Source organism: Schistocerca americana, chromosome 6, assembly GCF_021461395.2.
Source record: "Schistocerca americana isolate TAMUIC-IGC-003095 chromosome 6, iqSchAmer2.1, whole genome shotgun sequence".
Classification (NCBI taxonomy): Eukaryota; Metazoa; Arthropoda; class Insecta; order Orthoptera; family Acrididae; genus Schistocerca; species Schistocerca americana.
The window spans coordinates 253,382,754-253,402,478 of NC_060124.1; the positions used below are offsets into that span (position 1 = coordinate 253,382,754).

Genomic DNA, 19,725 nt, shown 5'->3' on the forward strand with positions numbered 1-19,725 from the left:
CAGAATGGCTGGAGAGGGTTTTCTGCCCCTCCTGACAAAGTCCAATACACTAAGCACTGTGCCACTGCATTCAGCACTTCCACCAATCATTTACAGACATATTTTAAGCATAAACAGTATCACAGAGCAACCATCATGGTGTGATATAGAAGGGACAGATCACCACTCACATTGTGAATATAAATTTATGCATTTCGCAATCACTATTTGCTTCGCTACATTCTGAATGGCTGACAGTGCCCCACCAGCAGATTTGGATCGATCTCTCTCTCTCTCTCTCTCTCTCTCTCTCTCTCTCTCTCTCTCTCTCTCTCACACACACTCTCCTCTTTCACTTTAAGTGGCTTAATGGAAGAACAATATTTCAAAGATATCACTTGTCAGGACTTTAGAGAAAAGTCTCAGTGCCATTAACACTGTTAGCACTTTATTCTGCAGCTTCACATTTGACACTAATAAAATTTATTATAAATGTTAGAATCTGTATTTCCTAAAAATTCTTTAAGACTTACCTTAATTAGAACTTTCGTGACACTGTTTTTTTATTGATTTAGTTCCAGTAACTTTAACACACTGATTAAAAGACATCCTCTATACACCATGAGCTGCACTAAAAATACTTTACTTTGTAGTAATCTATGCACTTAGACTTGTCTGTTCCTCTGATGGATCATAATCCCAAAAATTGGTATTGACAAATAAAACACTGCTAGTGCAGCTCATAATGTATAGAATACATCTTAATAAATATCTGAGAAATGCAGAGTACCAAGCATTCAAGATTTTCATACATTGGCTATTTTTTGTGACTAATATTGCAGTACAAAATGTGTCAATTTTTACTGTTTTAATAATGCAATAAATGCAGGTATTTGGCTAATTAAAATTTGTGCATGTTCTACATTTCAGTCTTATCCCTATATGTTGGTACAAAGAGAAACCAATATACGATAATGTTGTATGTTATAATTGCTGATGATATTCTCCATTTGGAATCATCATTGTGTGTATCAGTCCATAGTAGAGAAAGATGAAACAATCTAATTTTTGTGCTGCAACATTATCTTCACTTTCATCTGGTAAGTACTCTACAGTGCATCCTGAATGACATGGTAAAACATTCTGGTAAAAAGCCCTACTCTGTGGATGTGTAAAGGCCATTAACATCCCTAGATCTTCGACTTTTCTGATGATAATTCTCTAAGTGTGTGAATGGGTTGCTTGTCATGATTCACTGTATGTTTTGCTTATTCTTGTTAGATTTAGTATCTTGAACTCATCTTGTGAGCCAAAGAGAAATTCATCATATAAATTCCTAGGTGAATTACACATGTATTTCAGCAACCATTCTCTCTCTATCCAAGTAAATGGCTCTCCCAAAATGTTGGATTTTCTATGATCATAAGACATCAATAAAGAAGCTCGCCAAAATGAAGAAAATGATTCTGCTATATGTTCCACTATATTTTGCACTCATTTCCTAGAAACTAACCTGATCAAATCCATTTTCGCATTAGTACCCTTTTTTTCTGAAAGTTGCTTGAATGGAGGCCACCACATGAGTGTCACTGACTTCAAGGAATGGACGACTAATAATTTCTGACTTACTACTACGGTGTCTTTCCTCTTAAAATACTTATTCATGGGCATAACTGAGACATTAATATTCCAGTTCTGGCCACTGCAGGAGTCACTAACTATATCGCCATCAACTACTACTTAATGTAATGGCAGTGTTTTCTTGTGAATACAAGAAGCTATTTCATTTCATGCATGGCCAGCACTAGTTTTATCCCTCATAACTCTGAGCAGATTTGTGATTTTTTGCTGCAGAGTTCACAGTTAAACTGAGATCTTCAGTGATCATTTATGTGAAGTTACTCTACCGTATAAAAGGAGTGTTGATAATTTTCCAAATCAAGGCATAGGAAATAAGTCCTTTGATTTTAGTTACTTTTCTCTTTGCTGATTTTCTTTTCATGGCTCAATTCTGCTAATTTAAACAAAGGAAAGACTCCTCCTCATTCTGTCCTCTAAGTCTCTCATGACCCAGGGTTCTGGATGACTTTTCCAAACTCTACCCCTTTTCCTAAACTGCTCCAGTTCCCCTCCCTTCATCCCTCTTCCTTCCCCTTCAGCCCTTCTGCGAGAAGGAGCCACTGGCTCCATGAGCTTGTGTAAATGAAATCTTTTCTCGTGTAGGTGTTCTCCTGCCGCCGCTTGGTGAGTAGATTTATTTATTTATTTATTTTAATCAATGCAGCTACATTACTCTGTCAATTACTAGTAGGTTTCTTTTCGATACGGATTTAAACTTTCATTAAGGTAAAAGTTAATGTATTTATATACAATATCTGGTGTACCTGAACTAAGCCTATGCTAGATTTTAGCAGGAAATATTTTCTTGAAAAGTTGCAGTTGGAGTATTCCCTTCTCTTTCAAGAACAGTTTTCTTAGAGTATTCCAGTGAAGAGCATGCCATTTGCCGATTTTGTGCCTTGCTCAATGGTTTATAAAACTGCATACAAATGTTTTCCTATTCTTGTCCACAAAATTTCTCGAAGCCTTTTCTGCAACATTTACATGGTTGTTTGAATCTCTTAAGCAGCTCCTGCACTCCTTTTGTCAATATGTACGGTTTCCCTTGTATCCTGACTGGTTTCTAAATATTATGAGCCATTTTTCAGTATCAGATGTTTGCTTTCTCATGTTCTACTTCTTCTGAAACATTTGGCCTGGTGTTCCATCAGTTGGTAACTTAACCTCACCAATGCCATTAATTTCAATAACATGTTTTCTCTTGCACTGCTTATTGTTGCATGCTAAAAATCACGAAATTGGATGAATCTGAACTTCTGCTCAGATAGAATGTCTGAAAACAGTAAAACAGCAGAACTAGCAGGTTCAGATGCAGTTATGTTGTGCAAATGTTTTGTGTTTAACACAGAGTTTAATTCCTTTTTTGTTGTTAGATTAGTTGCATCATTTACAGATGCAGTCCATGCAGATATATCAACAGTGGTAGTTTCAAGTTTGGACTGTTTATAGAAAGCCACTGCCAAAAAAAATCAACACCTTTGAAAGGAGGAGTCATTTTCAAACCAGATATCCCAAATCTGTGTCCAACTGAGTTGAACTAACTCACAGCTTCTGGGAGTATGTTAATTTAATTCTTAACACACACATTTTCCTCACAAAAAAAATTGAAAATTTTGCACTTACATCACTGCTTGTGTAAAGAATGTCTGCTAGCCTCAGCAATGTATCTTCCTCTCAATAACAACATGTTTTCACAATATCCACCATAATATAATGTCAGAGATGAAACAGTGACAAGATGAAGTCAAAGAATAAACAATGGTAAATAGTATGTCATATAGCCAGGTGCATTCTAGTGTTACATTAACTTTAGTTGACACTGACTGTTCAAGCAGTGAAAACCATGATAGATCCTTCACCCGGGTACATATTGGTTATTGTTGCAAGCAATACTTGCATGTCCATAATATGACTTTCTCCAGACGCCACATTCTGTTCTTCCAACTGAAGTTAGACTTCAGTTATTCTTACATATAAGACTTAATTTTCTTAGCTGCTTATGTAATGTATCTCAAATTCATTAAAAACTGACATTCTTGCATTAAGCCACTGATATTCATTTCAGTTTCATTTCCTTTCCACTATGCTAACAGGTTGTGGTGTCAATAGATCATATCGACCATGAATAACATAATCTTTGGAACTCAGATCGCACATCAGAGCTGTCATGTTAATTTAGTCTGTTCTTGTACCTTGGACTGCGTGCACGTGTATGATAATTGTCGAAATATATGTATGTGCAGATATAAATGGGGACAGTTTGTTCCATATACCACTACTCATATCCTGATCCCATACTGGTGACCCCCAAGTTTCTACATCTTCCACAACTTCCACACCAGGTGTTGTAAATCAACTGGTTATGCGCTCGCCACCATGGCCACCTCACACAATGCTTTGTTCGAAGATTTGGAAGCACAACAACAATCACCCGACCTCTTCATTCCTTCGCCAACAACCGGTTCTACATTAATTCACAGTGGTTCACTATCTCCAGCCACGTTAACCTCAAACTCTATCGCTCTACAATGGTCGAGTGCTACACCGCTAACACAAACAATGGACTCAGGTTTCATGTCGCCGGACTGTGCTCGCCAACATGTGAAGTGTGAAGTGCCTAATATTCAGAACTGTGTATCTACCGATCAATCATATAATGCTCAAAGCGATCTACATTCGCACATGTACTTTGACTCTCAACGGGCCACAGCAACAGTTACTGTTGCGCCGGGTGCTGCGCTGCCATTATTGCAAAACACACCCTGTCACTACGAACTGCTACCCGTTCTGGTTTTGCCTCACTGGCAAACTAATCAATAACATTTTAGTGCGTACATTTCTCCATGCTCAACCCCCAAACCATTTGCTGAAGTTTTCCACCACGTTGGTTCAAGTGCATCATTCGGTGTTTTGCCTTCCAATGGCGTCTCACCACACTGACGTGACTTCTCACAAGTTCCACCAGTCAGTTATAGTGCAACCTCACAGGGGGCGTTCTCAACGAGTGCGGATAACTTAAACTTTTGTCATACGAGTTACAAACACCCCCCCCCCCCCCCCCACACCACCCACCGCACTTGCAGGGGGCCCCAGTTCCGGCCGCTCAGCCACTCATCTCTCCCACAGCACCGCCTGTGTCTGCCACACCGGCCTTCCGCATTATTTCCGGGGTGGGTCAATTCAACTCCATGGTCACAGCCTACAGCCTAGTTTACGGGACCCCAACACCTACTGCGCAACTGCTCGTTCCCTCTGTACTGACTGTGTTAGCCATGTCGTGTTTTCACGACACATCAAAGACAATGCAACCTGCCGTTGCTACGGGCGTTTGCACCAGAAACACACCCGCCCCTACCACGCCGGCCTGCTGTACAGCCTCTCCCATCATGGACCATCCAGTTTTCCAAGAGACACCGAAGCCGCCTCCGTCCCCTCCCCCAGGTCGTCTGCCGAAGCTGCCACCTTTATATGAGGACAACCCAGTGTCATGGTTTGCGCTTGCCAAACATCTTTTTGAGTTGCATCATGTGTCTGACAACAACTATAAATTCCTGTGCCTCGTCACACACCTCCAATATCATTCAGACTTAATTTGCGATCTCCTCCTCTCGCCACCACCTCCACCGAAATATGAGTTCGCGAAGATGATGTTCATAGAATGCCTCGCCTGCTCACCACAAGAATTAGTAATCAAGATCTTGTATGACGAACACCTTGAATAGCCTTCGGCTACTTGTGAATGAGCATACCATGCTGGACGTCACCCTGTGGGCAGTGTAGTCTGCCAAGCAGCCTACTGACCTACGGATCCACCTGCTACCACACTCCTGAGTCAATTGGCTCTCATCTCCGCATCACAGACCAACTGTAGTCATTGCTACAACAATGCCGGCCAGCTCACCGCTCACCAGTGGCTGGCACAACTTCTCCCACTTACCAGCCGTCTGCTGGCAGAAGCAGGGCTCCCTCTGCCTCCGCACCTTCTACATCGCCTGGCAGCATCCACTCGCTCTCTCCACCGTCAGAGCACTCCAGGATCGCCCACACAACATATGTGTAGTATACATGCCGGAACAAATCGACAAGGACAAGCCTCCTCTGCTGCTGCAGTCCCCTCCACCACCACGTCTGGATCATCTGTACTGCTGGTGCACCAAGGTTTTTGGTGATAATGCTAAGAAGTGCCGGTTACGTTGTCAGCACCCAAAACGCCTACCGCAGGACCTATAGGAGGCCAAGTCCTATGGGGAACATCATCACAGGCGTCCTTGTACATTGCACTCCGTCTACTTGTCCACTCAGCCGAGCGGTCGTTTTTATGTGACTGACATTTTGTCATGGCTCGTTTTCCTAGTCGACACGGGTGCTGATGTGTGTATCATACCTCCATTGATGGCTCCCCTCCCTCGAGCGTGCCATCGATGTTCCACGTGCACCGCCAATGCTCGCGCCGGTTACCAAGTGCAAGGGTGACAGCAGACAGTCGCCTATCATCCCAACCCGCTCTGTGTGCGGCCTCTCCCTCCAAACAAGCACACACTGCGCTCACGTACTAGGCATGCGACTTTCAGACTGCCCTTTCCCACTCACGCTAACGGCTATGCCCCGCCGTGCCCTACTCGTCCAAAAACTTCGCGTCAGGACAATGACCAGTCTCGTGTGCAGTTCTCTGCTTCTTCCATCACTGACGGAATGACACACAAGATAGTTACCACTGCCAGCCTTCCTATTAGGCACAAGGTTAGATGCCTCAACCCTATTAAGTTGCGCACGGCCCAGCAGCAAATTAACGAAGTTTTGTAGGCAGGTATCCTGCAGTCGCCAGACAGCAACTAGTCTTCAATGATTCACCTCGCCCCCAAACATGACAGTTCTTTCTAAAACCGTGGCAATTACAGATGTTTAAATGCTCGTACCATCATAGATAATTACCCCAGGCCTAACATAAATGATTTCAGTCATATGTTATTAGGCGCTACAATCTTCAGTGTTATTGACTGTAAACATGCCTACCACCAGATTCTCGTAGCAACGAAAGACATCCCTAAAATAGCTATTATCATGCCGCTTTGTTTGTTCCAATACAACTTCATGCCATTCGGCCTAAAAAATGCGGCGCAAATGTGGAAGCGTTTCATTGACTCCACCTTATGACAGTTCGAGTTTTGCTTCGCATATCTGGATGACATACTCATTTTCAGCAAGTCAGCTGAGGAACATGAAAATCATTTATACACAGTCCTCCAGACCTTGAACTCCAATGGCATCAAGGTCAACAAAGACAAATTCCAACTGCGCCAGTCTTCAGTCACTTTCTTGGGTTACACTGTCTCCACCGACAGAATACAGCCTCCCAAATCTTGTGTGCAGGTCATCACATCAATGCCACTCCCTGCTACATACAAAGAATTCCGATGTTTCCTGGGCACAATAAATCACTACCGCCATCACCTGCCCTCTCCCGCCGCCATGCAGGCCACAATGACAGACTCGCTGCGCTGACAGACTCGCTGTCGGGTAAACAGACTTCAGGACTCAAACCCGTTTGCTGGACTGCACCTATGCTGAAGGCTTTCAATGCATTAAAGATTTCTTTAGCTCATGCCGTGACAATCGCCTACCCCAACCCCTCGGCCGAGTTTTTCACCACTACAGATGCCAGCGACATCGTAGTGGGAGTGCTACTACAGCAATGAAAGGCAGACACTGTTTCTCCTCTTCATTTCTTCTCTAAAAAAAACTATCAACAGCCCAGAAGAAATACTCTGCTTTCGATAGAGAAATCCTTGTGGTCTACAAGGCCGTCAAACACTTCTGCCCCGACGTGGAGGGTCGCTCATTCTTCATCCTCACGGATCACAAATTCCCTCGCAGACGTTTTCTGCAATCTCTTCATTACATAAAAAAACAATGAGTTTTTGTCATCTAAAAAGTAAGGATAAACTTAAGTAACTTTGACAGCTTTTCTTGCATTGTTATGCATTGTTAAAACCAAATGTTTTCTTGCCAACTTTTCTAATACGAGGGCTATCCACAAAGTACATTACGTTTTGGAATTAAAAACAAATAAAGTATTGGAAATTTTTTTTATTATATACAGATGAAAGCCACACTTAAATACTACTTTTCTACATAGTCGCCATTTAAATTAAGGCACTTAGCGTAGCGATGGATGTGCTTGGAAATTCCTTCGTCGTAAAATTCGGCCGCCTGCGCCTTCAACCACGTGGTTACCTCTTCTTGAAGCAGTGCGTCGTCATCAAAACGCTGCATAGCCAACAACTTCTTCATTGCTGGGAGTAAGTGGAAGTTGCTCGGTGCCAGGTCGGGACTGTATGGCGGATGAGGAAACAACTCCCACTTAAAAGATTCAAGAACTTCACGAGTGGCATTTGCCGTGTGGGCCCGGGCATTGTCGTGAATCAGCAAGATCTTTGAGCCCAACTTTCCCCTGCGCTTGTTTTGTATTGCTCTTCTGAGGTTGTGCAGAGTTTGGCAATACCTTTGAGAGTTTATTGTAGTGCCTCTTTCCAGGAAATCCACAAAAATCACACCTTTTCTGTCCCAAAAGACAGTCGCCATCGCCTTCCTTGCTGACATTGTCTGCATGCATTTCTTGGGATTTTGGGGGAATTTGTGTGCCCCCACTGCATTGACTGCAATTTTGTCTCGCAGTTCACATGCTTAACCCATGTTTCGTCAACAGTAATGATGCGATCGAGTAACGAGTCGCCATCTTTCTCTTAAGTGTTCAAAAACGTTAACGCTGCAGCCATTCGCTGATTTTTGTGAACCTCTGTCAAGATTTCTGGTATCCATCTTGCACAAAACTTGTGGTAACAAAGCTTTTCGGTAATGATTTCGTGCAACAAGCTTCGTGAAATTTGTGGAAAACTCATAGAGAGTTCCGTTATTGTGAAATTACGGTTTTCACGGACTGCAGCATCGACTTTTTCGACAAGTTCGGCAGTCACTATGCTGGGTCTTCTACTTCGCTCTTCGTCGTGAACGTTAGTTCGGCCAGTTTTAAATTTTTGACCCACTTGACGCACTCCACCTTCAGTGATTATGTTGTCCCCATACACTTCACAAAGCTGCTGATAGATTTCTATCGGTGTACAGTTTTTTGCAGTCAGAAACCTTAGTACAGCACACACTTCACACTTCGCGTCATTTTCAATTAACGCTGACATTTCAAACTATCACAGTAACTCAACGGAGTACAGCACGAACCTCTCACTAGCACGGCAGGATGCCGACTGAGCGGCGGAATGCCATGACACCAAGACGGCCGCGCTAGCCCCGTCCCTAACGGACAGAAACGAAAACGTGATGTACTTTGTGGATAGCCCTCGTACACGTTTACTGTCCTGTGTAAATTAAAATGGTGTGTATGTACAGCAATTTACTGCACAGAAACAGATGGCGGTACCATCGCATATACAAGGAACGAAAGGGCAGTTAATTGGTGGCACTACCATTTCTACTCAGGCGATTCACACGAAAAGATTTCTGACGTGATTGTGGCTGCACAATGGGAAGTAACAGACTGAACACAAAATGGTAGTTGAGGCTAGACACACGGGGTATTCCATTTCAGAAAACATTATGGAAGTCAAAATTCTAGTATCTACAGTGTCAAGAGTGAGCTGAGAATACCAAATTTCAGTCATTACCTCTCACCACAGACAATGCAGTGGCAAACGGCCTTTACTTAATGACAGAGCACCAGCATTTGCACAGAGTTCCCAGTGCTAATCGACAAGCAACACTTCATGAAATAACTGCAGCACCTCTCTTCGGCTAGTAATCATATTGGATGGACCCTAGATGACTGGAAAACCATGGCCTGGTCAGGTGAGTTGTGATCTTCGTTGGTAGGGTAGGGTTTGAGTGTGGTGCAAACCACATGAACTCATGGACCCTAGTTGTCAACAAGGCACTGTGCAAGCTGGTGGTGGTTCCATAATGGTGTGGGTTGTTTTTGGAATGGACTGGGTCCTCTGGTCCCACTGAACTGATCATTGACTAAAGATGGTTACGTTTAGATACTTTGAGACCATTTGCCGCCATTCACAGACTTCATGTTCCCAAACAATGATGTCATGTCACTGGGCCACAACTGTTCACATCTGGTTCGAAGAACATTCTGGACAATTGGAGTGAATGGTTTGGCCACCCAGATTGCCTGCCATGGACCCCATCAAACACTTGTGGGACATAATTAAAAGGATAATTTGTGCACAACATCCTTCACTGGCAACACTTCCACAATTATGGTCAGCAATAGAGACAGCATGGCTCAGTATTTCTGCAGGCACTTACAACAACTTGTTGAATCCATGCCAGGTCAAGTTGCTGCACTGTACCACATGGATTTTTTTTTGGTGGGGTTTTCGGGCACTCAACTACTGAGGCCATTAGCGCCCGCTCACAAATGTAAGTGCACATATAATCTGGTAAAACTCAAGGGGGCGGGACACAAGAAAGTTCTTACAAAGACGCAGATAAAATAATTAGAAGAGTTAGATGTCTTTGGATAAGTCCGTCAAAGTAATAAAATGAAGAACACGAGCAGCTGCTCGAGCATCATCAGCTAAAATTTTCTGTAGGGTAGAGGGCAGAGACAGGACAACACGAGATTGATTAAAACGGTGACACGACAATAAAACATGGCGCACTGTCAACGCATGACCACAAGGGCACTGCGGGGTGGGGTCACCGGATAGCAGGTAGCGGTGGCTAAACCGGCAATGCCCAATCCGCAACCTGGCCAAAATGACCTCCTCTCGCCGAGATGGTCGGGAGGAGATTGTCCAAGCTGTTAGGAACGGTTTTATGGCCCGGAGCTTATTTTCTTGAAGTGACAACCAAGTATCCCACCATAATGACACAAACCTCTTACAAACAACCCCACTAATGTCAGAGGACGGGACACAATGGGAGGCTGGCCAAGGCAGGAGGACTGCAGCCTTGGCTGCAGCATCAGCAGCCTCATTCCCAGGCACTCCTACATGGCCTACAACCCACATAAAGCTGACAGGAGAGCCATCATCAGCAAAAGAATGGAGGGATTGCTGGATCCGTTGCACCAAGGGATGGACCGGATATGGAGCTCCAAGGCTCTGAAGAGCAAATGGCTCTGAGCACCATGGGACTCAACTGCTGTGGTCATAAGTCCCCTAGAACTTAGAACTACTTAAACCTAACTAACCTAAGGACAGCACACAACACCCAGCCATCACGAGGCAGAGAAAATCCCTGACCCCGCCGGGAATCGAACCCGGGAACCCGGGCGTGGGAAGCGAGAACGCTACCGCACGACCACGAGATGCGGGCACTCTGAAGAGCACTAAGTGAATCAGAGCAGAGTACATACAGAGAATGGCGGTGGCAGCTGACATACTGAACGGCCTGAGAGAGAGCAAGAAGCTCTGCCGTAAAGCTGTACCAAATGGAATTAGAGCCCACACGATATTAGGAGGTATCCCACAACTTTTGTCACCTCAGTGTGTATTATCTTCAAAACAGAAATGTAATTATGTAAATGTATTTTAAATACAGAACCAAAGAATCACTTTAGAGTGCTGTAGAAGACTTAAACTAATTGCGAATAAATGAAATTACTACAGGAAGATCGAAAACGCCACCTTCATTTATCAAAGCACTACTGCCAAACTTGCTAAAGGATTTATGATTGTTTAACAATTTTTCACAAAAGATATTGGTAACAACCAAATATTCATTTCCACTCACCGAGCAAATGGTAGTTAGACTCCCGCTCATACTTGAAGGTTAGCCGACCATATGATACGTGATTTAAGTTCTTCAGCCATTCAAAGAATGATACTGTGACACCACCGGCATTGATATAGAGGTCAGGGATTACAAGAATATTGCGCTCAATCAGTATCTTGTCAGCTGCTGGTGTTGTAGGTCCATTAGCTGCCTCTGCAATAATCTGTGAAAGTATATAGGATGGTAACTGATAAGGCAAAAAAACAACTTACAAGTAAATCGAAAAAATCCATTGCATTTATGTCTTTTTTTCGAATCTGGACCCAATCTGAGCTATGTTATGTCTAAATAAATCAAGGTGAGTTTAAAATAATTATTATTAAATTTGAGAAATTGTTCAAAGTGCTGCATATAAGACATTACCTTTGCTTGGATACGATGAGCATTTTGTTTCGTGATAACCTTTTCAATAGCTGCAGGGACAAAAATATCACATTCTTCATACATAAGATTCTCTCCTTGGTAAGGCTGTGCTCCAGGAAACCCTACTACAGTTCCATTTTCAATACGATAGTCTTCTAGTTGCTGTAATAAAAAAAAAAGCAATATTCATCAAATCTGCTCATCTACGACATGCCACCTGAAACATAACTTTAGGAGAATAAATCATTTTTAAGGCAAAGAACATATCACTTAAGTTGTTCAATTTATTTATAAGGCTTATCACAATATTTCATTCTTTTTATACTGCTCAGAAGATTGTCAGCAAAACAGATATCTGTAAATGTAAATAACAACTGGAAATATGCATGGAGAATGATGACTGATTCTTGCACATTCAACAGAGTACAATATCTTTGATGCAAAACGAAAGAGTTACAACTGTACAACATGAAATGATCTAACCCCTCACCAAACAAAAAAGTTTAAACTTACTGGCAGATTAAAACCAGGACTCTAATTCGGGACCTTTGCCTTTCGCGGGCCAGTGCTCTACCAATTGAGCTACCCAAGCACGACTCACAACCTGCCCTCACAGCTTTACTTCCGCCAGTACCTCATTTCCTACCTTCCAAACTTAACAGAAGCTAAAAAAATAGTTGTGAATCATTTTTAGTAAAAAATAATTTTGTTAAAAGAACTGTACAATAGAATTCATTAGTGTGTAGAATGCTGAATTTCGGTGGTTATATATATTGCCATCTGCCTTCACCACACACAGAAAATTGCCCTGCAGTTGCAGCATACCTCATCCACGACATGGTTACTATGAAACCTGTGGCTAACGTTTATAAAATTCAAAGTATTTGTGACAGTATACTGTCCGCGTTTCTCTGTCGTGTTTCACACTTCCCTCTTTTTGTTGATCCTTTTTTAAAATTTTTCCTTAGATTTTTACATCTTTCTTTTTATACATTACTGTACTCCACTTCTTCTTTTATCTCAATCTTATTATGCCTGCTTTGCACCCTAGTTTGTTGTTAGTAGTTGTGTGTGATCTACAGATTAGTTTATACTCATTAATTAACTGGAATTACAACCTCTAACATATTTCAGCACAACATCTGAGTCACACAATAAATCTCTCACATTCCACTTTAATAGTGATTTTTGATTATCCAAGGCACTTGTTTAACACCAGAATGAAAGTTGCCTCCTTTTTCAGCAGCCCGAGAATGAGAAGGTGGAGGCGGCAATAACAATAGTTAAAACTATAATCACCACCAAAATTTGCTGGACATTCACTGGTGAATAAAGGGTGCCACAAAGACTCCTCTGTGAATTACAGTCATCAGCTATATGCAGCAATGATGTTCTTTCCTGTTTCCTAATGTCTATTTTACATCACTTCGATTAGGTCATCATCTCAGTATTTTCATATACACTATGTGATCAAAAGTATCCGGACACCCCCAAAAACACATGTTTTCCATACTAGGTGCTTTGTGCTGCCACCTACTGCCAGGTACTCAATATCAGCAACCTCAGTAGTCATTAGACATCGTGAGAGAGTAGAATGGGGCACTCTGTGGAACTCACGGGCTTTGAACGTGGTCAGGTGATTGGGTGTCACTTGTGTCATACGTCTGTACACAATATTTCCACACTCCTAAACATCCCTAGGTCCATTGTTTCCTTTGTGACAGTGAAATGGAAACATGAAGGAACACATATAGCACAAAAGTGTACAGGCCGACCTCATATGTTGACAGTTGAAGAAGGGTCATCATGTGTAATAGGCAGACATATATCCAGACCATCACACAGGAATTCCAAACTGCTTCAGGACCCACTGCAAGTATTATGACAGTTAGGTGGGAGGTGAGAAACCTTGCATTTCACAGTCAAGTTGCTGCTCACAAGCCACACATCACTCCGGAAAATTCCAAACGAGGCTTTGCTTGGTGTAAGGAGCATGAACATTGGACAATTGAACAGTGGAAAAACTTGTGCGGAGTGACAAATCATGGTACACAATGTGGTGATCCGATGGCAGGGTGAAGCTATGGTGAATGCCTGGTGAACACCATCTGCCAGCACGTGTAGTGCCAAAAGTAAAATTCTTAGATGGTGGTGATACAGTGTGGTCGTGTTTTTCATGGAGGGAGCTTGCACCCCTTGTTGTTTTGCATGGCACTATCACAGCACAGGCCTACATTTATTTTTAAGCACCTTCTTGCTTCCCACTGTTCAAGAGCAATTTGGAGATGGCAACTGCATCTTTCAACATAATCGAGCACCTGTTCATAATGCACGGCCTGTGGTGGAGTGGTTACACGATAATAACATTCCTGTGATGGACTGGTCTGCACAGAGTCCTGACCTGAATCCTATAGAAAACCTTAGGGATGTTTTGAACACCGACTTGGTGCCAGGCCTTACTAGCTGACATTGATACCTCTCCTCAGTACAGCACTCTGTTAAGAATGGCTTGTCATTCCTCAAGAAACCTTCCAGCACCTGATTGAATGTATGCCTGTGAGAGTGGAAGCTGCCACCAAGGCTAAGGGTGAGCCATACACCATATTGAATTCCAGTGTTACCGATGGAGTGCACCATTAACTTAAGTCATTTTCAGCCAGGTGTCCGGATACTTTTTAGCACATACTGTACTTCTTAATCTAGCAGAGAACATTCTTGGTTCATTTGCCAGCTAATCACCTGGCTATATGTCCTGCTTATTTTCATTACAGTCAGGTAGGTTTCAAGGCCTACTTTTTACCAAGTTGTTCCACTGGTAGTGGATTTGTATCTGCACTAGAGGGAAACAGTGAAACATCATACACAAAACAAGGCCATCTGGTCATGTCGCCTTAAAAAGCATTTGTCCTTCTGCCATGTTTAGCTATTCACAGATGTATTTCCTGTGTACATCAACCTTGAACTGATTTATGGGGAAGTTGGTTAACAAAATACCAGATACCAAATTTATATAGGACCAGGTGATACATTTCTAGTAAAGTATGCAATACATTGCAGTTTCTGTATTTTAATATCTATCTATGAATGTTTCTTTCTATTAAACATATTATTTATTACTTAGTATCATTTTAAGTAAGTTAATGACGTGCAGATATTTCATCACGTAATTTCTTATGCAAAGTTGTGGTTTCGTACAAATTAACACTTTTCTCTTCAGCCAATACAATAGTTTCAGAATAAAGAAGGCAGTAGTTCATTCATGTAAAGCAATTTTATGTATAAAGTATGTAAATTTTTTTAACTGAAGTTTCTGGAAAACATTATAAAACATTACAGTCAACCACTCAAAATGTAAATAGTTCCAACATTCACAAACTTAACAAGATTTTAATGACTTATTAACACACAAACCAACCAATTTTGATATTGGAACATCTGTTAATAGCAGTAATAGTATTGGTTAACTTTTTCTCAATTTTGTGAACTTACTGATTGTTACTTTTTTATGCAGAAGGCACAGCGTAATGCCAAGGTTGGGGAGTAGCTCTGGTTGACTATCAGTTGTTATTGGCGGTAAAAAAAAATGGATGTGAAAGATTCGTTTGGAAGAAAAATGCATCACTCAGCAGCTTAACCTAGGTCACTTTTCAGCCTTAGACTACTACCAAACTTTCCAGATAAGGATATTTTAGTTTAATTTATTCCTTCTGTCACAACATTATGTGCAAATACACTCCTGGAAATGGAAAAAAGAACACATTGACACCGGTGTGGCAGACCCACCAAACTTGCTCCGGACACTGCGAGAGGGCTGTACAAGCAATGATCACACGCACGGCACAGCGGACACACCAGGAACGGCGGTGTTGGCCGTCGAATGGCGCTAGCTGCGCAGCATTTGTCCACCGCCGCCGTCAGTGTCAGCCAGTTTGCCGTGGCATACGGAGCTCCATCGCAGTCTTTAACACTGGTAGCATGCCGCGACAGCGTGGACGTGAACCGTATGTGCAGTTGACGGACTTTGAGCGAGGGCGTATAGTTGGCATGCGGGAGGCCGGGTGGACGTACCGCCGAATTGCTCAACACGTGGGGCATGAAGGTCTCCACAGTACATCGATGTTGTCGCCAGTGGTCGGCGGAAGGTGCACATGCCCGTCGACCTGGGACCGGACCGCAGCGACGCACGGATGCACGCCAAGACCATAGGATCCTACGCAGTGCCGTCGGGGACCGCACCGCCACTTCCCAGCAAATTAGGGACACTGTTGCTCCTGGGGTATCGGCGAGGACCATTCGCAACCGTCTCCATGAAGCTGGGCTACGGTCCCGCACACCGTTAGGCCGTCTTCCGCTCACGCCCCAACATCGTGCAGCCCGCCTCCAGTGGTGTCGCGACAGGCGTGAATGGAGGGACGAATGGAGACGTGTCGTCTTCAGCGATGAGAGTCGCTTCTGCCTTGGTGCCAATGATGGTCGTATGCGTGTTTGGCGCCGTGCAGGTGAGCGCCACAATCAGGACTGCATACGACCGAGGCACACAGGGCCAACACCCGGCATCATGGTGTGGGGAGCGATCTCCTACACTGGCCGTACACCACTGGTGATCGTCGAGGGGACACTGAATAGTGCACGGTACATCCAAACCGTCATCGAACCCATCGTTCTACCATTCCTAGACCGGCAAGGGAACTTGCTGTTCCAACAGGACAATGCACGTCCGCATGTATCCCGTGCCACCCAACGTGCTCTAGAAGGTGTAAGTCAACTACCCAGATCTCCGGATCTGTCCCCCATTGAGCATGTTTGGGACTGGATGAAGCGTCGTCTCACGCGGTCTGCACGTCCAGCACGAACGCTGGTCCAACTGAGGCGCCAGGTGGAAATGGCATGGCAAGCCGTTCCACAGGACTACAGCCAGCATCTCTACGATCGTCTCCATGGGAGAATAGCAGCCTGCATTGCTGCGAAAGGTGGATATACACTGTACTAGTGCCGACATTGTGCATGCTCTGTTGCCCGTGTCTATGTGCCTGTGGTTCTGTCAGTGTGATCTTGTGATTTATCTGACCCCAGGAATGTGTCAATAAAGTTTCCCCTTCCTGCGACAATGAATTCACGGTGTTCTTATTTCAATTTCCAAGAGTGTATGACTACTTTAAAATAGTTGCACTACTGCAGCTACATAAATGGCTGTAATTTACAGGTGTATTGTAACACTTTCCTGTGTTTTTCGTTATTTTACCATCATGTATTGCTTGCTATAAGATATATTGTGTTCTACGAAATTCACTGCACATTATCCATGTTTATTTACTACTTTCTTTCTACTGGCTAGTTCAATACTTGTTTACGTAATTTTTCCTAACAAAATAAGAAATACAATTTCCCTTTCTTACCTTTGGGTCAATTCCTTCTGGATTGTAGATCGAGCCATCTCTTTCAATTATTCCTATGCACACGGCACCTGCACGATGCAGATATCTCATAGTGTGAAGACCAACATTACCAAATCCCTGAAAGAAAACAAACATTTTTAATTTTTGAAACTCTTAATAAAAAAAGAACACATAATATAGATACAGCAATTACTGTATTGATACAGTAAGTTGTGGCAGATACTCTTATGTAAAAAGATTCACTGGTGATAAAGCTGCTATCAAATGAAAATAAGGCTATCATAATGAAATATCATCATGACCGGTACAAATTTACATTTAAATCTATAATCTGCAAATCACTGCATGTACTTTCCATTTTACCCTATAATAGGGTTTTGTCATATTCCATTCGCATCTGCTGTGTTTAAATGACGACTGCTCTCACATCTATATGAATAATGACTGCTCACACACTTATATGCATGCTGTAATTAATCTTGTCTTCAAAATTCTTATGGAAGCAATACTCACACTTAGGGAGCTGTAGTATGTTTTTAAGTCCCTCTTTCAGAGCAGGTTCTTGAAACTAAGTAGGTTTTAATAGGATAGCTGGCATCTATCTTCCATCATCTGCCAGCGCAGTTTTTCGCAGCACCTCTGTGATGCCCTCTCATGGGTCCTTTTGTTCGTTCAATATCTACTGTTATTCCTTTTTCACAGAGGTCCCATATCCTTTTACAGTATTTTAGGATGGGTCATGCGAGTGTGTTTTGTACGCTATCTACTTCGTAGACTGACTGCATTCCTCTAGTATACTGCCAATGATGCAGTCTGTTACCTGGTTTATTACATGTGAGCCTATGTGATCAATCTATTTCATATTTTGCCAAACTGTTAGACCCAGTTACTTTTATCCATTTACTGATTCCAATTGTTACTCACTGATACTGCAGTCAAAGGATGCTACTTTTTGCATTTTGTGAAGTGCCCATTTTCACATTTTTCAACATTTGAAGTTTCCAATCTCTGCACCACTTTGACGCCCTGATAAGATGTGATAGCACAGATGTGGAGCTTTTCCAAGGTCGTATTACTCCATTATCGATAACTGTATCATCTGTGAAATCCGAGGTTACTATTAATATTGTCTGCAAGGCCATTAATATACAATATGTACAGCTAGATTCCCAGCTCACCTCCCTGGGGCTTCTATTTCTGTTGCTGACTCTCCAGACAAGGTAACAGGCTGCATTATACCAAGAAATCCTCACTGCAGTTAAATTTCAGATGTTACCTTGCACCATCATAGTTTTGATGACTGGTGCAAATGTAGTACTTAGTCAAATGCTTTACGAAAGTCAAGAAATACTGCATCTTCATGACTGTTTTCAACCATGGATTTCAGGATGTAATGTGAAAGAAGCTTCAGTAGGGTTTCACACACAACTAATCTTTTCAGAATCTATGATGGTTGGCATGGAGGTAATTTTGTTTGAGATACCTCATTACATTTGAGCTTGTGTGTTCCGAGATTCTTTAACAGATGGAAATGAAGGATATTGGATGGGAATTTTGTGGATCACTTCTGTTACCCTTCGTAATAGACATGTGCGACAAGTGCTTTCTCCCAACTGAAGAGCACAGTTTTTTGTTTGAGCAAACTACAATATTTTACAGTTGGTCCTTGGGGATTTTTTCAATTTTAGTCATTGCAACTGTTTCTCAGTGTCTTCTCATCAAACAACTGACCACACTGTTTCACGTAACTTTCAACAATGACCATCTGCTGCTCCACTTTGAATACCATTATTTCCGTTGCACTGCCCCACTGATATTGACACAGCCTGCACTGCGGTCTGCACCAGTGTGGATCACGTGGAGGGCTTACATGTGGTATGCACATCACGGTGTGGTTATATGCACAAATTTACATTCAATCATATCCACTCATCTCGGCCACTTTTATTTGCCCCACCCTGTACTAGTTAAAAGTAGGATTTCCTTAGAAATGGGTTTGTTAATTCGGGGCTTTACTGTACTTAGGTTTTCCGCAAAAATCTCACTGCTGTACTCAATATTTTGTGAGCTTCACTGCTTTTTAACAGCACTTCAAACTCTGGCATATTGCTGCGAAAGTTTCAGCAGTTAACTACTAGGATTTTAATATGCTCAGCAATGGATACCCTTTCTCGATTCTCATGATAGTTCTTCATTGTCTCCAAACTTTACCATTTTATGGACTGAATAGCAATCTTCAATATGTAGTTCACAACTGACAGACTAAGGGGACATTACAGTTAACCCTATGGCTGAAGTCCAGGAAGTCTCAGCTTAGTTTTTCACAGAACCTTCAAAGTATCTGGTTCGAGCCTTCCACCCTAATTAGAACCAAGATGCCATGATCATTTCTGGCGACAAAGGTACAGGCAATGAGCTTCGGGGAATTCCATAGGCAAGGCAGGTCTACTCAACCTTCTCCCCCAATCATGGAATGATTGGATCATTAACATGGAGCCCACACACCAGGCATAGTTTGTTTCAATATGTACCACAATGTGCATTGGTTGGCAACATTTCCCTCAATGGC

At 42.6% G+C, this 19,725-nt stretch overlaps 1 protein-coding gene across 1 annotated transcript in view; it reads right to left on the reverse strand.

The window, feature by feature from the left end:
• The window catches only part of LOC124619574 (glutamate dehydrogenase, mitochondrial), a 158,736-nt gene that overhangs the window by 12,976 nt on the left and 126,035 nt on the right, over positions 1–19,725 (reverse strand). Inside the window, exons 5-7 of the mRNA XM_047146065.1 lie at positions 17,157–17,273; positions 11,761–11,922; positions 11,356–11,560 (exon numbers count right to left, since the gene is read on the reverse strand). Coding sequence (XP_047002021.1) covers positions 11,356–11,560; positions 11,761–11,922; positions 17,157–17,273 — 484 coding nt within the window. The remainder of the gene's footprint in view (positions 1–11,355; positions 11,561–11,760; positions 11,923–17,156; positions 17,274–19,725) is intronic.